Source organism: Ruditapes philippinarum, unplaced genomic scaffold, assembly GCF_026571515.1.
Source record: "Ruditapes philippinarum isolate M1 unplaced genomic scaffold, ASM2657151v2 ctg5031_1_1_1_1, whole genome shotgun sequence".
In the NCBI taxonomy this organism is placed as follows: Eukaryota; Metazoa; Mollusca; class Bivalvia; order Venerida; family Veneridae; genus Ruditapes; species Ruditapes philippinarum.
In genome coordinates this window covers 24795-47751 of record NW_026863685.1, presented here as the reverse complement: position 1 = coordinate 47751, position 22957 = coordinate 24795, and the positions used below count along the sequence as shown (strand labels likewise).

General features: G+C 33.1%; 1 protein-coding gene across 12 annotated transcripts in view; it reads right to left on the bottom strand.

Annotated features, from left to right (window-relative positions):
• LOC132722982 (dual specificity protein phosphatase 14-like) overlaps positions 1-22957 on the bottom strand; it is a 39239-nt gene that overhangs the window by 10199 nt on the left and 6083 nt on the right. For 4 of the 12 annotated variants that reach the window (XM_060707625.1, XM_060707621.1, XM_060707623.1 and 1 more), the window contains exons 1-2: positions 14269-14324; positions 10248-10791 (exon numbers count right to left, since the gene is read on the bottom strand). In XM_060707625.1, the coding sequence (XP_060563608.1) occupies positions 10248-10791; positions 14269-14309 (585 nt within the window). In that variant the 5' untranslated portion in view covers positions 14310-14324. The other 8 variants (XM_060707622.1, XM_060707617.1, XM_060707616.1 and 5 more) reach the window with 8 other exon arrangements.

Sequence of the window (22957 nt, the reverse complement as noted above, 5' to 3'; positions counted from 1 at the left end):
TTGAAATTTCATTTGACAACAAATCAATACTTTGTGATACTTCATTATCACTCAAACTGTCAATAAATTCCATTTTCAAACTATTTTTCCATATGTATTTTGATTCAACAAAATTTTGTACTTGATTGTGTATTTTAACATTCTGTAATGTACAAATTCTATTAAATTTAAAGCAACATGATAAAATACAGTGATCCGATAAAATATTTGGATCATCAACTTTGAAACTGTCAATTAACGTAAACATTTCTTTCCTGCATAATACATAATCTATCAAACTGCAACCCCGATGATTAACAAATGTATATTTGCCTAAATTTAAATCTTCATCTATTCGACCATTTAAAATTCTTAAACCAGTCTGTCGGCAAAAATCTAATAATAGCCGTCCATTATTATTAACATGACCTTGATCTTGAGACGACCGCGGCATTTCTGTATCCACTATATAATCTTCTGGTAGCATAGTCATGTGATCGCATATGTCATGTGACACGTAGTCGGGAAGGGTAGATGTTCGCGAGTTAAAATCACCAAATAAGGCCAAATAGCAATCATTTTCACAGTTATTTTCTCCGTATACTACGGAATCTAATAATCGATCAAAAATACAGTTTTCAACTACCGATTGTCGGCTGCTGTCGTCGGGCAAAACATAACATAACCCGACCAAAAGATCTTTTTCAATACAGAGTTTTTCAGCAGAAATTTTGATCCATATAATATCATCTTGACTTGTAAATAACAACGTGTTTTCGGATACAAGATAGTCTTTTACATAAATGATAACACCCCCGGAATTGCGTTTACATGTACTCTTAGTCAGAGTTCTGTTTAAAACGTAATGCTCAAACCCTTCCATATAAATATCTGAAAATTCATTTGTCCAAGTTTCTGTAAACATAATAATGTCATTTTCTTTAAAGATATTTATTAATAACTCTGATTTTAATTTATTTATTCTTTTTGTAACTAGACCTTGCACGTTTAAAAGTACACAGCGCAAGCGCACCTCCTCCAGTTCATCCTATATATTTTTAGACACATGACCTTGCTCAGCTGACAATGGGTTTTCCACCTGTCTATTATTAGCATTGGTGGGTTTTTTACTTCTATTATTAGATACTCCTCTATATGGACTTGCTGACACTGATCTACGCATACTACGGTTGTTTGCACGAGAAACATGAGATACTCCTGATTGTTTTTCTGTATGTGTCGAGCCATTTTTGTGTACTGAATTCAAGGAAGTGTTTACAAATTGTGTATCGTTACTCAAATTGCTTGGATTATTTGTCTTTTGGTGTTTGTCAGTTGGGACTGAATTATCTTGTGATAAAACAGAGGTGAGTATTTTATTTAAATATTGAGTTTCATTATTAACAACAATTGCACTCGATATTAAATTTGCTGTATCAGACAGGGATGTACTAGTGGATGTGTCATTCTCATTTGAAAAAGTATTAATGAGGCATGATTCGCTGGTATGTGTTGGATCTGAGACAAAATGTCCGTTGCTGTTCTCTTGAGATAATGTAAAGCTCGAACTCGCACGGTCCCCAGTATTTGTGTTCGTATACGATTTGTGTTCTGTATTTACACCGTATATTTCTGTGTTATTTAATGTGTGAGGCTGCTGATGGGATTCATAGTGCCTCAACTCAGTATCTTGCTGTACAAATTGATTTGTGTCTTTGTGCACATGTGATTTTGGTACTGGAGCCTCTGCCATATTCTGTGGCGTGACGTTTTCAAATTGCGGATTGGAATGCTGCATATGTATAGGAGTGTGTGTCGGATTATCCTGAACCGGCTTGTCAGTGCTGACTTTACTTTGTCGAATGGGTTCAGACATCTGATGTTGGTTACTGTGACCATTTTGAGCGCCAATATATTCTATATCCTGTAATCGATCTCTTCTCAGGTAGTGATTCCAATCCGGTAATTCATCATGAATTAAGTGACCGTCCATTATCAGTTTTGCCGGATAAACGATGACAACTTTGGACCTCGGGTTTGAAGCTCTATAATGTTTAAATTTGGGCCAAAGCCTTGACCTTGCTTCCTGAATTTCTTTCGGAAAGTCATAATCTATTGAAATTCCTGTCTGAGCATATTTCAATTTACTGACCCTACTCATAATCAGCTCCACATTTCCATAATCACGAAAGTTAGCTATGATAGGTCTTTTGCTAAAATTTTTCCCTTGGACTCTACTGCCTAATCTATGTGCTCTAGTAATATAAATATCACTTTCACGCACGTCCAAGCTTCTCTCTAGGAAGTCAACTAATATTCTATAGCAGTTCTCATTTCTGTTTTCGGTGAAACCACGAAAAATTAAATTGTTTCTACGTGATCTAGCTTCCAAGTCTATTGATTTGTAAGCGATTGTTCGTAAAAGGGATGTCTGATTATTTGTTACATTCATAACATGACCTAGTTTATCGTTCACCTGTGACAACGATTTCTGGAATGTTAGCATACTAGTGCTACAACTAACCTGCTCGTTCCTTATGAATTTCAATTCATCGAAAATAACTGTCAATTTCTTATCAATGGATGAATTTTCGAATTCTTGGCGTGATATACAACTTGTATCAGAGTTCAAAATTGATGTTACCTCCATTTCCCGCTCACCTAAAATTTCAAATTGGTTTCTCACGGGCACTTGAAAATTCGTAATTAAATCCATGTTCTTGCGTAAAATATGTCCAAAACACTATATATTGTTTACGAGAAATATACTGTCATAGAATTACACATTTCAGCAGAATCTTATAATTCTTAAAAGCGTAATATCCAAATATTTTTAACTGATCACAAACGCACATACACTGTCCGCCATATTTAATTATTATATACATATATGTTTAGTCTATATGCAATGATTTATTGCGATGCCTGCATTTAAACACACATCCTGTAACTATAGAACGGTTTTCTGCGAATTCGATCAATACGATAATCGCAGACAAAATGATTAGAAATTACAAACCTATGTATATCAGTAAATGTATTGGTAAAGTTATTCATTACCAAATTGAAAATTACGTAAGTGAGAAATGTTAAGAAGATTTTGTATTGTAAAAATCTAATTTCAGAATGAAACAACTAAATTTGAATGATATGATTTATCAGAACATCTGATCATAATTTATCTAGTAAACTGATTAACTCTATTAAGTTCCAATTATTTCCAAAACAACATGTGTTTCTTTGATATTCTTTATTGGTACAAATTTTTCTATCAGTCTACATGTATAAATTCCGCAGTCTTAAGTATTACTTCCGTTCCTAATGCAACCGATTTGCTCATGACTCAGCAATCATTAAGAAAATAGTTTTAATGCATGTCATATTTGAGTCTAAATTTTGACTGACGTCCAAATAGTTTGTTTCCGCAATTAGTTTTTCCTGGTAACTGAACGCCGAGATATTTTGACGCACTGCCAGACGAACTTGTTTGTAAACAAGATGGTGAAGAAGAGAACCTTGTAATATTTGATTTATTTTTCTCTCGTGATTGCGTCATTGATCTAATGATACTGTCTAGAACAGGAAATGTTCTCTGATCATGCCGCGATACATACGGAAAGTCTTTAAGTACCATAATATAGAAGATACAAATCTAATTTTATATATCGTGATATACTGGTAATGGCTGGCGTTCATGCCATTATACTGTTTCCTGTTTTTGTCGTCTGGTCTGAAATGGCATTGGGTGCATTAAATGAGCACGCAGGGTACAAATTATTTAAAGGACAGGTATCCAGGGTGAAGAGAAATTATTTTAACACTCTATGTCGTATATTAAATGCTATTGAAGAGTTGTAAATGACTTCATGTATATGATATAGTGTTATATAACTCTATTATCAATAAGGCGCAAAATGTTATTAATATGTTAAAATGCGTTCCTTTATTGCTACTTACAAAAAATAAGATTAAACAGGAAGATATTGATAGATATTGCAGCATCAACTCCATATGCGACAAGTCCGCAATATTCCTTATATTTCTCTTAAACAACCGCACGAGGTAATATGGGAAATATTCAGTAGCCTTTGTTGAGAAAACTTGAGCATTCATGATCAGCTGGTAAGTGCGTGGTCCTAGGAACTTTCATGTTATTTTCTGACTAAGCAAACTTAAATTGTTGTAGAAAATTACACTTAACATTTTATTGCTAGGCTACATCTGAAAATTTAAACATTTTACTACATCAATTAAAAAATACAACGATACTCATTAAAAATGTTTCAGATAAAAATGAAAGTTTTGAAGGAATTTTTTTTCCAATTATTTGTTCTACTTATCGAAAAACGATGTTGCGTTACATTTGCCATTAAGCTGTGTTACACCGCACTTTGGGGTTTGGGGTCAAACGCACTTTGGGCTCAAAATCGAGAAATTGACCCCAAAGTGCGTTAATATGCTACATATCAACGCACTTTGGGTTCAAGATTTCTAAAGTTGTCATCTGAGTTCTGCTTTAATACTGAGTACTGACTTATTTTCTATCTGCGACATTGGAATATTTGAGGTGGAGTTCAAGATGGCGGTCAATACTTGATCAATTAAAAGTTTCATTAATTTTACCACTTGAAATAAATTCATATGACAAAATTACGGTGGCATAAAAGTGACATTTGCATTTTTTTGTTTTTAGTTTTGTATACATATTTTGTTTTAGTTTTTCATAGTTTGCATTTGGCATTTGCAAATGGGGTACTGTAATTTACAGATGGCGAAGTGTTTGAAAATGGTGTTTTACAAATGGTGAAATTATCCAAACCTCTACTTTGCAAATGGCGTCATGTTAAAATATGTACGAAAAAACAAAAATAAAATATGTACAAAAAACTAAAATAAAATATGTATGCAAACTAAAAAAGAATACGTATGCAAAACTAAAATAAAATATGTATGCAAACTAAAAAAGAATATGTATGCAAAACTAAAAAAAGTATGTATTCAAAACTAAAAAAAACATTTACGACAAACAAACAAAAAATATGTAGGAAAACAAAAAAAAGTATCAAAAAAATACAAATGTCACTTTTATGCCACCGTTCAAAATACTCTAGTACAGAAATTGTGTATTCCTAGAATTAAAAGATGCTGCGAAAAATATCACGTTCTGTCGGTCATTTTGGTGCCATATTGAGCCCCATTTTAAATATGTTGGGAATGAAATAAAATGCAGTTGATAATTTTTCCAAAGAACTATAATATACTCTATTGCAATGTTCTGATGAAACATCAAGTTTTTCGATCGGACTATAAATTGTGAATTGTACAAATACATTATTAAGCTTATCAACAAACTTAAGGGTTTTCTGTAAGCTCCGTAACAACCGTTCGCCAGAGGCTTTTTTATGGGAAATCTTACATACTTCTTAAGAAAGAGCAAACATGAATTTTATAATGTTAAAATAATGGTATCAGACAAATTTAAGATGCTTGTTACCTGAATAAAGTAGCGATAAATGCGAAATTATTTGTCATAAAAAGAAGTCAAAACACTGTAGTATTTGACTTTCATATAAAGTACTAATTCACTATAACTGTACTCATCATTGCCAAAAAGCAACAGATGAAAAATATGGTTCAGGTAATTGGCCAATGTGTATTTTTGGATAATATAGAAGAACATCAAAATAAAAAAGCTTTTAAGAAAAACAAATAAAAGCATAATGGGTATTTAAAACGTTATTTTTAACCCTCGGGGGGATCGATACCCCACAATCCCCTTTATACCCCCAGTGAGAATTTTACATTATTCTGAAGCTCCGCTTTTAATGTGCGACTACTTAAATAGTTGATATTTTTAGTACTACCTGTACGGACTACTACTTAAAGCCGCATCTACACCTAGTCAAGTTTCTTATATGTCACATTTAGCTAAATAAATGGCTCTTTCAACATATTATCAGGCACATTTTTTACCAGAATTTATACCTTTGTCTATGCTAAGACTATCATATTTCTATAAATTGTGTAAATAAAAAACTGGAACATAATGCAGTTAGCTAAAAACAATGGATTTAATGAAAGGTGTACATTCTTTTAAAATAAATGGAAAATTTGAGAAAAAAATATTTTAAGTAATTGATACAAATTCTTTATTTGGTGATTTATTTGGTGAAAGTTCTTCACTTCCTAATCAAGACCATTTAAATCCCTATTTATTCTACTATAATTCAGGGCACATGTTTGTGTCTATTTAATACCTTGATTTTTTTGTTTACCATTGGCTTTGACTACAATATATTATTTAAAACACAATGAACATTAATTTTCTATGACCCCAAAGTGCGGTCGTTTGCCGGATGTTAAAAAATGCATATGTACCTGTTTAAGGCTAATAATATCTGTCATATGTTGCGGTTCGGACCAGAATATCCGTCCCGAGGGGACCCGCCCATTGGGCGGTAACGAGGCTTGCCGAGTTAACGCCCATGGGCGGGTTCCCGAGGGACGGATATTCCGATCCGAACCGCAAACATATGACAGATATTTTTTGTTGCATATTCTGCCATATTATTTCATATTTAAAATGGTTTACCTCAATATGATATATGTTCATGGAAATTAAAGTCATTTCATCCATAACTATTTTCTTACAATAGCCTATGAACTTACAACTTAAATAACAACGGCGAAATGACGTCATCCTAAGCACATATTTCCCTTCTAAAATGACGTCATTTTAACGCGGTTCATTCATAAAGTGCGCTAAAATGACGTTGTTGTTTGGCACGCGACTCATCTGGCATCCCCCATGCCAGATGAAATTTCCGGCATGGGTAAAACTCATGGAAACGCCAGTCTGCTATGCAAGAATAATAATATCTGTCATATGTTGCGGTTCGGACCGGAATATCCGTCCCGAGGGGACCCGCCCATTGGGCGGTAACGAGGCTTGCCGAGTTACCGCCCATGGGCGGGTTCCCGAGGGACGGATATTCAGGTCCGAACCGCAAACATATGTCAGATATTTTTTCTTGCATATTCTGCCATATTATTTCATATTTAAAATGGTTTACCTCAATATGATATATGTTCATGGAAATTAAAGTCATTTCATCCCTAACTATTTTCTTAAAATAGCGTATGAACTTACAACTTTAATAACAAGACGAAATGACGTCATCCTAAGCACATATTTCCCTTCTAAAACGACGTCATTTTACCGCGGTTCATTCATAAACTGCGCTAAAATGACGTTGTTGTTTGGCACGCGACTCATCTGGCACCCCCCATGCCAGATGAAATTTCCGGCATGGGTAAAACTCACGGAAACGCCAGTCTGCTATGCAAGAAACTCTGGGGTCGGACCCCAAAGTACGTAACGCACTTTGGGGTCGGACCCCAAAGTGCGTTTAACCCCAAAGTGCGGTGTTACAAAGCTGTACAGTAGATCATTTTTAGCAAAAGTAAACCGGTAGAAACTTGTTTTATACATAACAAACTAATGTAGAAACAATTGGAATATCTTCCTTCGGCGGGATTCAATGCGTTCCAATGCGTCACTAGTTAAAACCGATTTATCAGGCATAAACTAGAATCTTATCTTTATACTCACAAAACAGAGCTTTTCGTTACTTGCAGAATCATTCTTTAAACGATGGGCCAACTGATAACTAGCGGTATTATACGAAAAATATATAAGTAAAAGCAAATCCCTTGGCAAGCTGGTTTGAAATTAAATGTTCTTATTCTAAACATGTAGCAGTTAGTGGTGTGTATCTATGTCTATAAGTAGGAAAGTGGGGGCATACCTTTCTTTACATGTTAACTTATTATTTGTACAATTATATCTTCACTATTATATGAACATTCAGTAATTATAAAGAAACAAATAAAAGAAACACACAACATCAAACAAAGTTTTTTAATAAAAAAAACAACTATAAAACATGCATTTATATGAACCTATAACAAAGACTTATAGAATATTCTTATTAAATTTGACAGGAAAATCCGAGCCTCACTATAAAAAGGTCAAGAATACTTTTCGAATTTTAAAGCAGCACGCCTCCAGATTCATGTTAATTTTGGAAATGTATTTAAAAGTAAAATAATGTTATATGAACAAGTAAAGTAATTTACATACTGCAATCGCCACTTACAATCCACGAAAATTACCAAAAAGTGGTCAACACATGCAAAAACAACCCTTACTGCGTTAGTAACGCAGTGACATATGGTGATAAAATACTGCAAAATAAGTGTTAACAATATGTAAAATATAAATTAGATCTTAAATTGTTTAGCGTTCTTAAAAGTTTAGTGCTTTTTTCTCAATAATGATTTACCTGAAATATTTGGGCTCATCTGGAGGCGTGCAGCTTTAAGTTGTAAAATAAATGTTACATGAAGATGACAGAGGGACGTTAAGAAACACATTCTGCAGTGCAACAAAATATATATACTGTTGAAGAGGATATCATTAAATAGTTATATAATAAAATAAATACTTTTACTTTAAAGATTTTTCAAGTCAATGTTTACGAAAGCTCTGATATACAGAAATAATGAAAAAATCAAATCGACCGAGACGAACTGTAATTAGTAATACTCAACTGTTTTTATTATTATTGTAAGTCTCTAATGTTAGATCTAGTTACAAAAAGAAACCATTTTCATTGTGTGATATATTGAGAGAAAAATCTGACATTCTTAAATATTGACATATTAAATTGTTTAACAGCATACTTTATAAAAGGAAAACAAGAATTTCACATCTAACATTGACAGGAAATGAGCAGACTTTTGAAACAGATTTTTAAGCTGCACTTTATTTTTGCTTTAAAACATTCACAGAAGCCGAATAAAACTGAATATTTGTTCATACCTTTTATTACTTATTTCTAAATATATGTCATTTAATGAAGTAATGAACATCTTTTTATCAACTGACATTGTAGATGTCATGTGGACAATACACGTGATCGGTTACTATGGAAACATTTCAATTGTCATTGTTTGGAACAAAACAACTTGTACCCCTTCATATCTTCTCATACTTTTTAATTGAATTTAAATCTCCACAAAGAAACGGAATAAACTGTCCTCACCAGATCTGAAACATGAAAAATGAATTGAAACCTTACCATAATGATGATGATGATGGTTAAATAACATTTTAAAACAAAGCTTTTACAGTCATTTATTTATTTTATTATTTGGTCAATTCTAAGGTGTTTTTTTTTCCCTAAAAATATTGTAAAAAAAATGCTGTATCACAATCGGCAATATAAGTAATATTATAGTCGAAAACGACTGTAATAACAAAGACAAAATATTAAAGGAAAATCAGGCACTGTTAATCCGAGCATTGCTTCATTTCAGTCAGCTATTTCGTTCCGTAATAACGCTACATTTTGTTATGCGAAATGAGAAAAAAATAAACGAATATGTCTTAAAATGGATAAAAGTGTAGCGAAATTACAACTTAAACGAAAAATGCAGTTGTTTTGAAAAATGTTATACTGGCCGTCCAGCAACCTCTGTTTGTACGTTTGATTGATACAAAAATCAAGGCAAATGAAGATATATTTAAATATGGAGTAACAAACATTGAAAAAAATCATGATTTCAATACCTTTCTAAGCAATTTTTTACAAAAACGTTACGACAAAGAAAAGCAATAAAATGTTAGATATAATTAAGATTATATGTCTACGTTCTTACATGCAAGCCAGCGATGTCCTATCAAATTAAAGTATAGAATGTTAATACATTTCTTTTTCAGAAAAAAAAACAGTTAAAGCATCAATTTAAAAAGTCAAAACTCACTGAGAAAGAAACATATGCTATTTTTGGTTCATTACTTATTTCCTTAGAAAGTTCGCCTTTAACAAACTTAGGGGTTTTTATTCACAAATTCTGTATTACACTAAATGTCGCTTATGAAATAGAAGAACAAAAAGTACGCGTCATAGAGCGCAATTGCAAATGTATTCTTCTTGTATGTTAGTTCGAAAACTGTTGTAACAAAAACATCATGTTATTTGTATATATGTACATAGAAAGGTAAAACAAATTCAAAAGAAATAAAAACGAAAACAAAATATCAAATGAGAAATCAAGCAGACGACAATGTTCATCTACGAAAAGCCATGCCGGAAAGGAAGTGCGTTATATGAACGAGAATACGTTGTGTTATACGACATGTTGGACCTGTGCCTAGGGCTACTACTAGATTTGTACGAAGGCATTCTAGAAGGAAACCACACCATATTTTTCACTTCCTCCTTGTATACTTCCGGTATCGGTCCAATGCCGGATGGAATCATTTTCACCGTGTTCCGGCCAAAGAGGCGGCGTTCAAATTCGATAAGTTGGCGCCAGAAGCCAACATTTGGGTGGATGACTGGTCTACGTTTCTTGATGTGGTAGTATGACTGGTCTAATGTCATTCTTTGATATTTCATTAGATATGCCATACATAAACTAGCCGAGCGGCTAACGCCTGCAACACAATGCACAAGAATTTTCCCGCCACTTTTGTGAACTTGATGAATTTTATCAGCACATCTATCAAAATACATTCCTAAACGTGCACTAGGTGTGTCCTCAACATGTATTTGAACACATTCTACACTAGGTAACTTTAGATTAGGTATTTCCATGGTACAGTTCACTATATTTGTAATTCCGAGAGAGCGAATGCGGTCAGTCTTTATTGCGCCTGCGCTGCTCAGAAACAAATGGTCATTTATTTGTGCTATTTGGTTGAACATTGTTAGATCCATTTTGCGTTTACGATGTGATTTAGACCTGAAAATATATGAAAACAAATTCACAATCATCTCCAAAGACAAACAGGAAAAAATAACTAAACAGAAAGCAATGTTACTAGTTCCATTTCGTGATCAAGGTACCTTTTAGGTCACATTATGTAATGATTTTTGCGTTTGATTAAAGATAAATCTAAGGATAATGAATCAGAAGGACAGTACATGATCACGAGGCAGGGATGTGCCGGCTGATCTAGATAGGACTGTCCTGTCAGTTGGGGAAGATTTTGTAGCCGCCAACAGGCTTAATGTTGTGGGACAATTATTTTCCTAATTTCCTGTTATACTCAGTTTTATTCAGAAATCTGAGTACCGCAGAATCTGTACGAAATTAATAAATATGAAAGACACGAAAACTTTTGCTGAACCAAATAATAATTTATAAATGTGTGTGTGTTTTTTTGTGTTTTTTTTTGCTTTAGTTGTTGTTGTTGTTGTTGTTTTTGTTATTGTTTTCTTCTTTTTTAACAGGATCCTCATCCTCTCTTTATAACGTTACATAACTTTTTAATTTATTTTGTTTACTTCTATATAAATATTATGTTTATATGCTTGACACATTTTGTATAAGTCCTTAATTAAGTTAGTGTTCTGTAGTTAATAATGATTTGAGCCGCGTCATGACAAAACCAACATAGTGCGTTCCGACCAGCATGGATCAGACCAGCTTGCGCATCCGCGCAGTGTAGGAGCACATTTGTCTCGGAGCACATTTGTCTCACGAGGTATGACCGATGTGCTCGTAAACATTCATATTTCAGAAAAATGGGAAATGAGACAGATGTGTTCGACACACAATAGAAAGGACACTCGAAGCACATTTGTCTCACATTCTTCCATAAAATTCTAAAAAGGTAATAATTATGCCCGTCCGTCTCCTGGCAACCAGTCATTGTTCTGTGTTGTCTGTGTTTATAATACCGTTTTTAGGTCACTTCCAGCCAATCAAAAACTCCTACCTCTGCATAGTAGTCCCATATTAACTTAAAGAATATCCCTGTTCTGCGTGTCACAATGAAAATTTCTACCAGTGCAGTATCTAGAACCCAAACACATATGCAGCGAGATTTTTATCGTTATCATTTCGGTTGAAATAATGCGAGCAAAGCCTTGTATTTGAATTTGCATTTGTATTTCAATTTTAGGTGGTGGTTCTCTCAATGGTGGTTCTTGTTTCACGTCACAGCAGTGTAACTCTTAAGTGATTTTACAGTAACAAATATGACGCTAGAAAGTTTTCTTTCATCATTTTATATTAGTTTTATCATAACTCTTTAAAATTATAAGGATTTGTTTTATATAGAATAAAAAAGGGAATACTATTTAGTGGTATATTGCCTCTTTCGAGTCAACGTACGAGATGCGAAGCGAGACTCGAGATTCCGGCGAGATGCGAAACGAGTCGCGATATTGTATCGTTCAAATATTGCCCGATTACGGTGATCCGTAACATTTTTGTCTCCTTGAAACCGATATGCATGATAGTACAATGGTAATTAAAAGCGCGAAGGTACGATGATGAAAATACGACGGCATGAAGATAAAACAACGATGGCACGATGGTGAAATCACAATGATGCGATGGCACGATGTTGAAAACAATATCGCGTTTTCAATATAATGTCATTGCAGTTTCATCTTCGTACCATCGCATTTTCACCATCGTACTATCACGTTTTCATCATCGTGCCATCGCTGTTTCACCATCGTACAATCGTTGTCTCAAGTTTGTATCATCGTGTTTTCATCATCATGCCATAGTGTCATCGCGTTTTTACCATTGTACCATCGCGAACGGGATTCCGTATGTTTCAGTGTTCGCCTTCAGGTTTAGCGAATTAGAGATATTATAATTTATAGTTCCACTTTGGGTTTTAGGTTTAAGATTTCATAATAAAACAATTTGCAAACCTATTGTTTATTACATTTGACATAAGGTAAAACGGCAAAACTCGAAAAAAAATTGCATGAGACAAATGTGCTTTCTTGTCCCTTAAAAATCATGAGACAAATGTGCTTTCTGGTCCCTTAAAAAACTTGATCGGAGCACATTTGTCACACAAATAAGTTTTTTTGGGTAGACATTTGAGGTCCCATTTGTCTCACGTGGGACAAATGCGACCGCATCGGTCTTAAGTAAGACAAATGTGCTCCGAGACAAATGTGCTCCTACAGCGCAGTCTGATCAGGATCCATGCTGTTCGCTATCAGTTTCTCTACTTGTAATAGGATTGGTAAGCGAACAGCATGGATCCTGATCAGACTGCGCGGATGCGCAGGCTGGTCTGTATCCATGCTGGTCGCAAACCCATTATGTTGGTTTTGTCATGACACGGCTCATTTAAATACTCATTAACCGGGTTATCTACGCCTTGTTTTTCAACCTTCAGGGACGATACGCTTTAATTTGACAAAGCTATCTAATTAGGGCGGACATAATTTGTCCGCGCATTAATTTTGAAGATCAAATAATTGTACACATGCGTTGCTACTTTCTTCTTCAATTTAATAAATGAGATAATGGGACAACAATAAGATGGATTTGATATATAAGAAAAAGCAACGTTTTGTCATAAAAGTTTTTATCGAAGTTTACAAAAGACAGGAAAAAAACATTGGCTTATTTATACTACATACAATACAAAACGAAATTTTTAGGAAGTTGTAACGAACTTAAACAGTAAACTGAAACTACATATAAGAAAGTCGTATACATTTCTTCACACATCGTATTTCAAAATGTTATTAAGTTACATTTAAAGAAACTTGTTATAACGCGACGTATTTGAAATATTTAGCCCCAGCAAGTGTCAAGTTGCATGTACTTACAGGTATAAATTAGGTGAAGATATTGTGCGATAAACTATTAGAAATAATTATTGTATTATCTCCCTTTAAACTGAGGACACATCTGATTAGATAAATAAACTAATCAGTAGTGTTTCTTATTTATTTACTCACCGAAACATGGTTTTTATTCTGTCCTCTACGAAACGCTATAGTTTTAATATATAGAATAAATCCGTTTGAACTTAAATTTTCAAAATGTAATCCAGCTGTTAACTAACGGTCAATAGCCCTAAAAAATACAATACAAACTAGAGAAACTTTCAAACCTGGCTGTTTATATTTTTACAGTGAGTAAGAAACTTTCGCGGTCGTTTTTTTATCTTTTCTTTTTTGGCACATGGTACGTCTTTTTTTATGAATTCTCGTTCGTGCTAGCCTTGGGTCAGTTGGTCATTAATGGCTTGACAAAATATGTAAAAAATGTTGAAATGATTAACGAAGAGAAATTTATTCACGTAAAAAATCTTATATGAGAACATGTATAGTGGGCTCGTGGATTTTAAAACTTTTACACCAAATATCACACTTTCTTTATTGAAATGATTGCTCACTTTCAAATTATTATTTTTTCTCTCTCAAAATAATAATAATTATAGAATGTTGTTACCGTTCTGTGAATATATCATAAAATCTATTATATAAATGCATGACATATACTCATAAATTCCCGACACATACGATGCTTTTAAGGTTTGTTTTTAACAATTTCTCCCTTACGAAATGATAAATAAAGCTTAACAATTTATTTTGAATGTCCATTCATTACAGTGAACAGATTTCTTTTTTTTTCGATTTACCGCAAGTATCACTGCCAATTTTTGACTCATAAAGGACGTTTTAGTGTATGTTTTCTTGTTTCATTCATATTTTTTTACAACTTTTCCTGCATCACTAGACAGGGTTGGTTTAAGCCGTGCGTCATAGCAGCACCACGCCACCATTTCTTTTTTTAAAGTTTAATAGCTCGTCTTAAAGCAAACAGCATACAAGCCATTGACATCAACCCACCTATAAATATGTCATACCATAATATTTACACGCTGTGATTTTGACTCTGCATCAAGTGTTAAGTATTGGGCTTTGATATTGTATGAAATATTAAAGTGCGTTCACAGCACGAAAAACGTACTTGGTAATACGTATATGTAAGATGTCTTAATTTGTGTAAAGATTTCTAACCATATTTATTTATATTATCATATAAACATTTTAATCATTATAGAACTATATTTTAAGAAATTCCATCAGTAAAGTATTAAGGCGGCAATGGTCTCACGAAAACGGAAATGACGCAATCACATACATGCATGGAAGGTTCTCTTTGGGTGCACTCATACTAAGACTGGGAATGTTTTTTTTTATTTTCATCCCACACTAAATATTTCAATAATTACCACGCTTTACTATAAATGAACGTTATCACGTAAATTACGAAATTTACCGAATGTCCACGAATTCATGATGACAGTAATTTCATTACTAATACAAAGACATAAGAGTAGTTACAGCTTTATCAAATAGTCATCTAATTTAGAGTTTAAATAAACATGTGTCATTGGTACTGATAATGTAAATTACGATCTCACAGGCGAACATTTTAAACATACCATATCGTCATATATATTTTCAGCACTTTAATTATTGGATTTACGTATTGCCTTGTCTATATAAAATACTATTTCTACATTTTCTTTCTTAAGATATACGTCATTTGGCCAAAAATCTTGACAAAAAAAATCCTGACATTTACAAAACATAGTGAGCACTTTTCAGGGACATGATATACATTATTGATACTGATCTAAACGGCATGTCAATGAAAATCAATCGATTGCTTGCGAAATACAAACTGTATTAAGCCGAGATCGATATTTCAACAGACTTTATATGAAGTGGTTTTAACCTAGCGGAAATTAAAGTGCATGCCGTCTGCGTCTGATATAACGCTACTTGTCTTAAATCAGTATGATTTATTTCAATCGATATACTCTATACATTAATTAAATCACTTCTGCTGAATTTCTTAAATGGACTTGTCCAGTCAGTCAGCCAACAGTTTAAAAAACCTGGTCAGACTGCATGGACGTACAATATGACCCTGGCTCTACACTGGTGGCAGCCTAATTGCTTTCAAGTTCAGGTCGGTATTTTTCAAAAGTAAATAAATTACAATTACGCTGTCGTTATTATTCATACGACTGGAACAGAAAGAAAGGTTACCGTAAAAATGTAATTCATTTACATTGGCTGTTTCATGTGAGGAAGCTATCTAGCTAGCTTACGGAACGTCGGTGGTTCTACTCAGGTGCCCGTTCGTGCCTGAAATAATGCACGGAAGGGCACCTCAGGTCTTCCTCCACCAGTAAAGCTGGAACGTCGCGATATGACCTATGCTGTGTCGATGTGACGTTATACCCAAAACAAACAAAAAACATTGGCTGTTTTATGTAAATTCCCAAAATAAATAAATGGCTAGTGTAACTTTTATCTTCTTTTTTTTTGGGGGGGGGGGGGGGTTGAGGTGGTGGGGGGAGGGGTAATCTTTCGCGATTCCCGTGATCGATATACCTTCGCTCATATATGACACAAATTGATTAGACAGGTCTCAATAAATTGATAAGTCTTAATCTCAAATATGTATGAACCATGATTGTGAAATATAAATATGAACTACAAGTGTGGTTATGAGTGTAAAAGTTTAAGTTTAAACACGAGAAATAGTGTTGACGCGAGTGTTGAATATATGCAAATGTATATGAACCATAGGCATATGTTTGTATCATGGTATTTTGTCCTTTCCATTAATGTCAAACCGGAGACCTAGACATGTGCCTGGGTTTCATAACCAGTAATCATTGTGGACGTACTAAACAGACCCAAAGACTAATAAATTCACAACGTCAGAGCATTTTAGTATCTCACAATAAATCAAATGAACATAATAATTAAAACTAGATAGCGATACCGGAAAAAGATCTATTTATTCCCTGACCATTTAACACATGTAAATTGTACTTTAAATATACAGAAAATCACACTACCTCTTTCACTGGATAAATATCCATACCGTGTTAACCGTCCACGTTCAACATTTATTTAAATGAAATAAACCGTTTATTATTTTGAACTTATGCCAATCTGGTTAAGTAACCAAAAAATAACGATCTATTCAATCGCACAGTTAAGTATGGACTACCGCGTATTATTCTATATTTAAAGCTGATCGGCAGGTAGATTGAACAGCGGGGTGATATATAGAAAATTAATGTCTCAGCAAAACGACGGAATCAATAAATCGTTATATACAGGTGTGTATAGCAAGGGCACGTAACGGGAGAGATTGCTTTAAAAATGCACGCATTTTACTATGGACAGTAAAATTAAAAATAAGTGGCTACAATGTTTGTTTTTGCAGATAAAGCTTACAGGGTAACTTCACAATTAACTACATAATTAAAGTTTTTTTGGGGAAAAGAGCAAGACATACAAATAAGAGATTTTTTCTGTAGCTAAAATAAAAAAAAAGGTTATCATTTCAACCTTAGATGAAACAAATCTACTTTTAAATTACAACGCAGCAAACTACTATTATGCCTTTCGTACGGTACCTACTTTCTCACCTTAAGTAGAATGTATTTCTGGCTTTTCATTTCGGTTTTCACAAATATTGAAATAGACCCATTTTTTCCACAAATCAATGTGTTTTTTATGTCTACTGAATATGCATATCGACATTGTTTACATTTATTTATTAAAAACATTTTTTTGCGACTCAACGCACGATAATACTAATATCAGTTCAATAATATTACATGTATTTACCGTTTCGATCAGCTTCAGGAGCAGCCATTTTGTTAATCTCTAAGTAAAGGATGACGTCAAAGATCGTCAAAGAAATCTCGTTACAACGTACCAACAAGGTTTGGCCATGCATGCACCATTTCGAGGTTAACGAAACCTCACAAGTTCGTGAAAACCTATCTGTGTCTATATAACAAGTGATCACTAATGTGAATACCAAGACTAGATGTGACATACAACAAGAGAACCATTCCTAACCAATTATATTCTTCTAGGAGACAACGCAGATTGAAAGTAGCAGATTGGTTCTAAATGCCATTTTGTAGTTTTTTAGAAAAAAGCATGTAAAGATTAAGAATTGCATAACTTTTTTTATTTATTGTCAGATTTTGAAAATTTAAAAAACTACTAAACGTGATGTCAGGAGAACAACTCAATACCGTTAAAGATATGTGGATTTTAAAAATTCCATGCTTAAAAACGAAGAAAACATTTGGAGATAGAACAGTCCTTGTAACTTTTTTTAAAAAATTGTTAAAATCAAAGTGTTCAATATGACTTAGAACATTATGTCTTTTAAGTTGAATTGATTTATGTCACATAAAACAGTATGTTTTATCTTTAAACGCTGACAAAAATGTTATCGGCTAATTATCCCTTGATTAGTAGTCATTGACACCACCCTATTTCGTAAACAATATGTATTAAATGCCATTAAAACAAATAATGTAAGTAAACAAAGATAAAATACCCATATAAATTTTGTAGACATTTTTATCCATTATTATAAATTTAGCCATTACAATTCAATACCTTCAAAGTGATTCAATGTCTAGAAAAAGAAAGCTGTAGCCGCAAACGGAATAGAAAACTTTCAAATCCTTTAAAATGCTGGAAAAAAAATTAAATTTTTTTTTTCATGAAAATTCAAAAAATGGTCAATATCAAATTCCTTCCAAAGTATAAAATTGTAGCAATTAGTTTGTAATGCTTTTACACGTTCTGTTTGTGTTCGTACGAAGTTTTAATAATTGTAGATATGAAAAATGTGTTGCTTTAACTTAAATTTGCAATGAAAACATATCTGCTAGAAAAGACCTTAAAGGTAGAAGAAGGCATGACTTATATTTGAAAAATGTCATATTTAAAGATTGTTCATGTACAAATCATAACAAACATAATGTTTTATAAATATAAATTTAGAACTTCAAAGACAAATTACAAGACAAACTAAATATATACGTATAGGAATATATTTCTTCCTTCTGACTTTGGTATAAAATGTTTTTATGCATTTATGCATTTGTTTCTTATTGGCAATAAGTACAATAACAGTCATTTAGTATTTTTAATGGAAGTCAAAGTACTACTTTGCCTTTTATTAAAGAAACTTTAGAACATATAAACATTCCCTATTTACGAATTTATTTGATAAAATTGTATGATCACAGTTGTTTCTATCCGAAAATACACATCCAAAATTACTTGCAAATCATGATTAGTTTATTTGCTATTAAATTGATATGACTTCAAAATGTCAATGATTGATACATAATATCATTCAATACTTACATTTAGTATTAATATGAAATAAACAGCAAACGTTGTATAACCAGTTAACTCAAAATGTTTCGTACAACAAGGCGGTTGTCCTGCTATCACGTGATTTAATGCTATGTTTTGATACGATAATTTGGATGTAGAACAGTTTGTTGCATATGCCCCTCAGTTCACGTGACATTTATCGATGATATGATTGGTTCAATAAGTTAGAACAGTTTATTTATCAAGATATACTGAATTTGTGGAGATAGAACAGCATGGTTTCGTTGTAATTTATTTATGAAGCTCTTAAGCACTTATATAACATGCCAAGGAGATAGCACAGTCCATTACGGACAAAATTGTGTATTTAACTTTTTGAAAAACTGGAGATAGAACATTACAGTTTTCGAGCGACGATATTCCAAAGCATGACGGAAAAAGCCGGATAGTTAAGTTTGTTTTAAACATTTTTATCTGGAAAACTTGTAGTCTATTTGAATAACTATCGAGAACCCTGCCTGGAAGTAACAAGAACTGTGGTGTAATGTTGGTAAACATGACTGTGACCCTAGCAAGTTTTGTGCCCATAATCCCTTGTTTGAAAGGCAGACACTTTAACGTCTAGTCCACCGTGCATAACTTGCTGTAAAAAAATAAAAATATCAAAAAGACTGTTTCATAACTTTGGTGGCTGATTTGTGCCATGTCGTATTTTTGCTCCGAGAGCCAAGCACAAAAATACGACAAATTGACCATTTTGTTGTACTTTCGCTCCTCGGGACGCCAGACGAAAACTTGAAAATACGACAAAGTTAATATTTTGTCATAATTTCGCCACGCAGAGCGCTACACAAAAACACGAATGTATGACAATGTGACCATTTTTCGTACTTTCGCTCTGCGCCCGCAGAGCGAAAATACGACATGACACAAATCGGCCACCATACATTACAGACTCCTATTCTTGTAAACATTATGTATATTATCTTAGTGATGTGCAATGAGATTTGCCTGCCAAAACACGCACAACTAGGAAGATGGTGCATCATCGTTTGCATCAATACATTTGGTTTACTAAATTTATTTTATTTTGATTGTGAAGGAAGCTATAAGCTAATAGACACATTTTCGAATCTGTTCCTGGTAGTAGTACTGAGCAATGAGTGAAAAGTTTCTTGCTCAAGAAAACAACGACTAGCCCCTGATGGGGTTTGAACTCATGCAGCTAGCGATCATTAGATTACTAGTCTGACGCGTTAACCACTCAGTCATGCCGCCACCATCAATACATTTGTTTGAAGTGGTAGAAACCCAAAAGATATTTTATTCAATCTGAAAATCTCAAGAAATGGATTGATGAGCTATGTTTTTCCTTTTCGGTACAAGAGAAAACCATGCAATATTTAGCTTCACATAAAACGCCAGTTTACTGCTTTAATTTTGTTTTGTTTGAAACGACAGCGTTCAGTTTAGAATAAATCATATATGCCAGCATGTATCCGTTACATTGACATTTTAATGACAGGTATGCCTCCACATTTACCTTTTTGCAGTCAACTGATAATCTCAGGGAAAGCCATTAGAAAATACAAATTCCATCAGAGATATTCACATGAAAGTGAAGAACAATATTTCACCGAATTACAGAATGTAGCGAGAAGATATATCTGAAGGATTGGAAAAGTTCCAGACAAGATTTTAATCATCAAGATTATTATGTAGGCCAAACAAAACAATGCGAACTCTGTATACTCATAACGATACAATTGTCATTTACATCAATTTATATTTCTTTCTTGTAGACAAGTCATGTAAATAAGATCATTTAAAGAACTTAAAAATGTGTATCTAAACTATGAAATTAGGTTTCCGGTTAACGCTCATTTTTTACAAAGGAACATAACCATGTACTGATAAAGTCAATACGAAATGATGTACACAAATAATAATGATAAAAATAATTATAATAATAATAATAACATATTAAACCCCCAATGTCATTGTGTAAACATTGTTACAATCTACTATGTTGTTTTTTAATTATAACTGCAAGTTTGTTTAAACCTTTTTAGGAAGATCATTTTGGGTGACCGGACACCCTGTTCTGTTCGTTTAACTTACGCCTCTCTGTTAATATGAGTAATAGACCTTTTCTGTAATAAGTTTGAGCTACATATAGATTTGCTAGTTTATTTGACTGCATAGATGTGCATGTTTGTCGGGCTGCACAGATGCGCATATTGGTCTGACTGAACAGATGTACATTTTGTACATGTTTGCTTGACTCAGTGACCATCCAAAAATGTTCAATGTATATCTAGCCATATGGCACTTATCAGCCACTCTTGCTTATTACAATGTAAAATAAATAGACAACAGGTAGACCATATTAAATTTAATAAACATGCTTCAAAATAATCTCACTAAATAACTTAAACAGTGTACACAAATGAATCAATATTATAAAAGTAGGTATTTGAATATGTTGTTAATGCAATATAGGGGTGATTATCAAATGGCAGCTTTACTGTCACTAGCTTTAATAGGTCTAAATTCTACATATTTAACCTGTACATTGTTCAAAACAAAATACAAAATCTTCAATAAAAAAATCACGACAGAACATAGCATCTCAGATTATTTCCTCAGATGAGATATTAATAACATTTTAAAATCATTGTATAAATTCTGAATTAAAATTTACAAGTGCGTGCTGTTCATTTTTGCTTAATCCTTAAAAGTTCAAAACCCGAAATATCACATCAATCTGCGGAAAAATAACGATACTAACCTGATATGAGAACGGCGAGAAAAAAAAATGAAAAGGAAAACGGAATGTTGATATGTAGATCAATATGTGGCTCACTTGTTGCAAGATTTTATAATTAAATTTCCAATATGTAAAAACTTCCACTCCCGTACAATTTTATCACAGACAAAAAAATAATCACTAACGAATAAGTTATATAATCACTTCCGTCACATTCATCACTCAGAATATTTACCAGTATATTATCCAGTGAATGTCTATGATGAACTGACTTATAATATACCATCTATCCACTAGCAGACGATAAGTAAGACGCTTTGGAATCTTTCTAACTACATGCACTTGTACGTGTGTATTCCGCAGACGATAGAGCCTATATAAATTGGTTATGATCTCAGCGTTTATTGAGATTCTTTCCTTGGTGAAGATGCATACGTAGTGTTAGTGAAAAAACAAAATCATCTAACCTAGCACAGTCTTGTAACCTGCCAAAATACCACGCAGATCAGCAAATGATTTTTGTTCTTGTATTTCCCAAAACGCATTATATTTATTCTCAATTTATTGTCGATCTCGAGAATACGTTCTGCAGATAATTACCAGGTGAAAAGTTTGATTATTTATGAATAATAAATTATCACTTCCTAATTACTTCTTAACATTATGCAATAAAATCAATAAAATATTGCACCAATCACTTACATAAGCAGTCCAAGATTGTAGTGAAACATCTATCCGTTTAACTTTGCACCAAACACCCCTTAAAATATTCTGGCAAAGATAATTATTATAATCGTTCAAACAACTTACTGTCCTTAACTCTCAAAATTGACGAATCGATAAAGACCAATAAAACATAAAAAAATTAAATTTAATATACTTGAAAACTACGTACATTTAAAAAAAATCAACCCTAACAAGAGATAACAAAACTGGTGGGGTTTTACATTTTAAACAAGAACATTATGTCTGTTTAAGGGGTGTTTGACCTGTAATTCAATAACTATTTTGACACAGGCAGTCATTTTAGGCTGCTGTGAGTTTTTACCAAATTCTAAGAAATTGAAAATGGAAATGTTCAACTGAACATCAATTTGTGTTGTGTAAATTAAATCCAAAACAATCACCACTAATTCCACTTCCTCTAGAAAAATGATAATACTTTTTTTGTCCAAGCTTG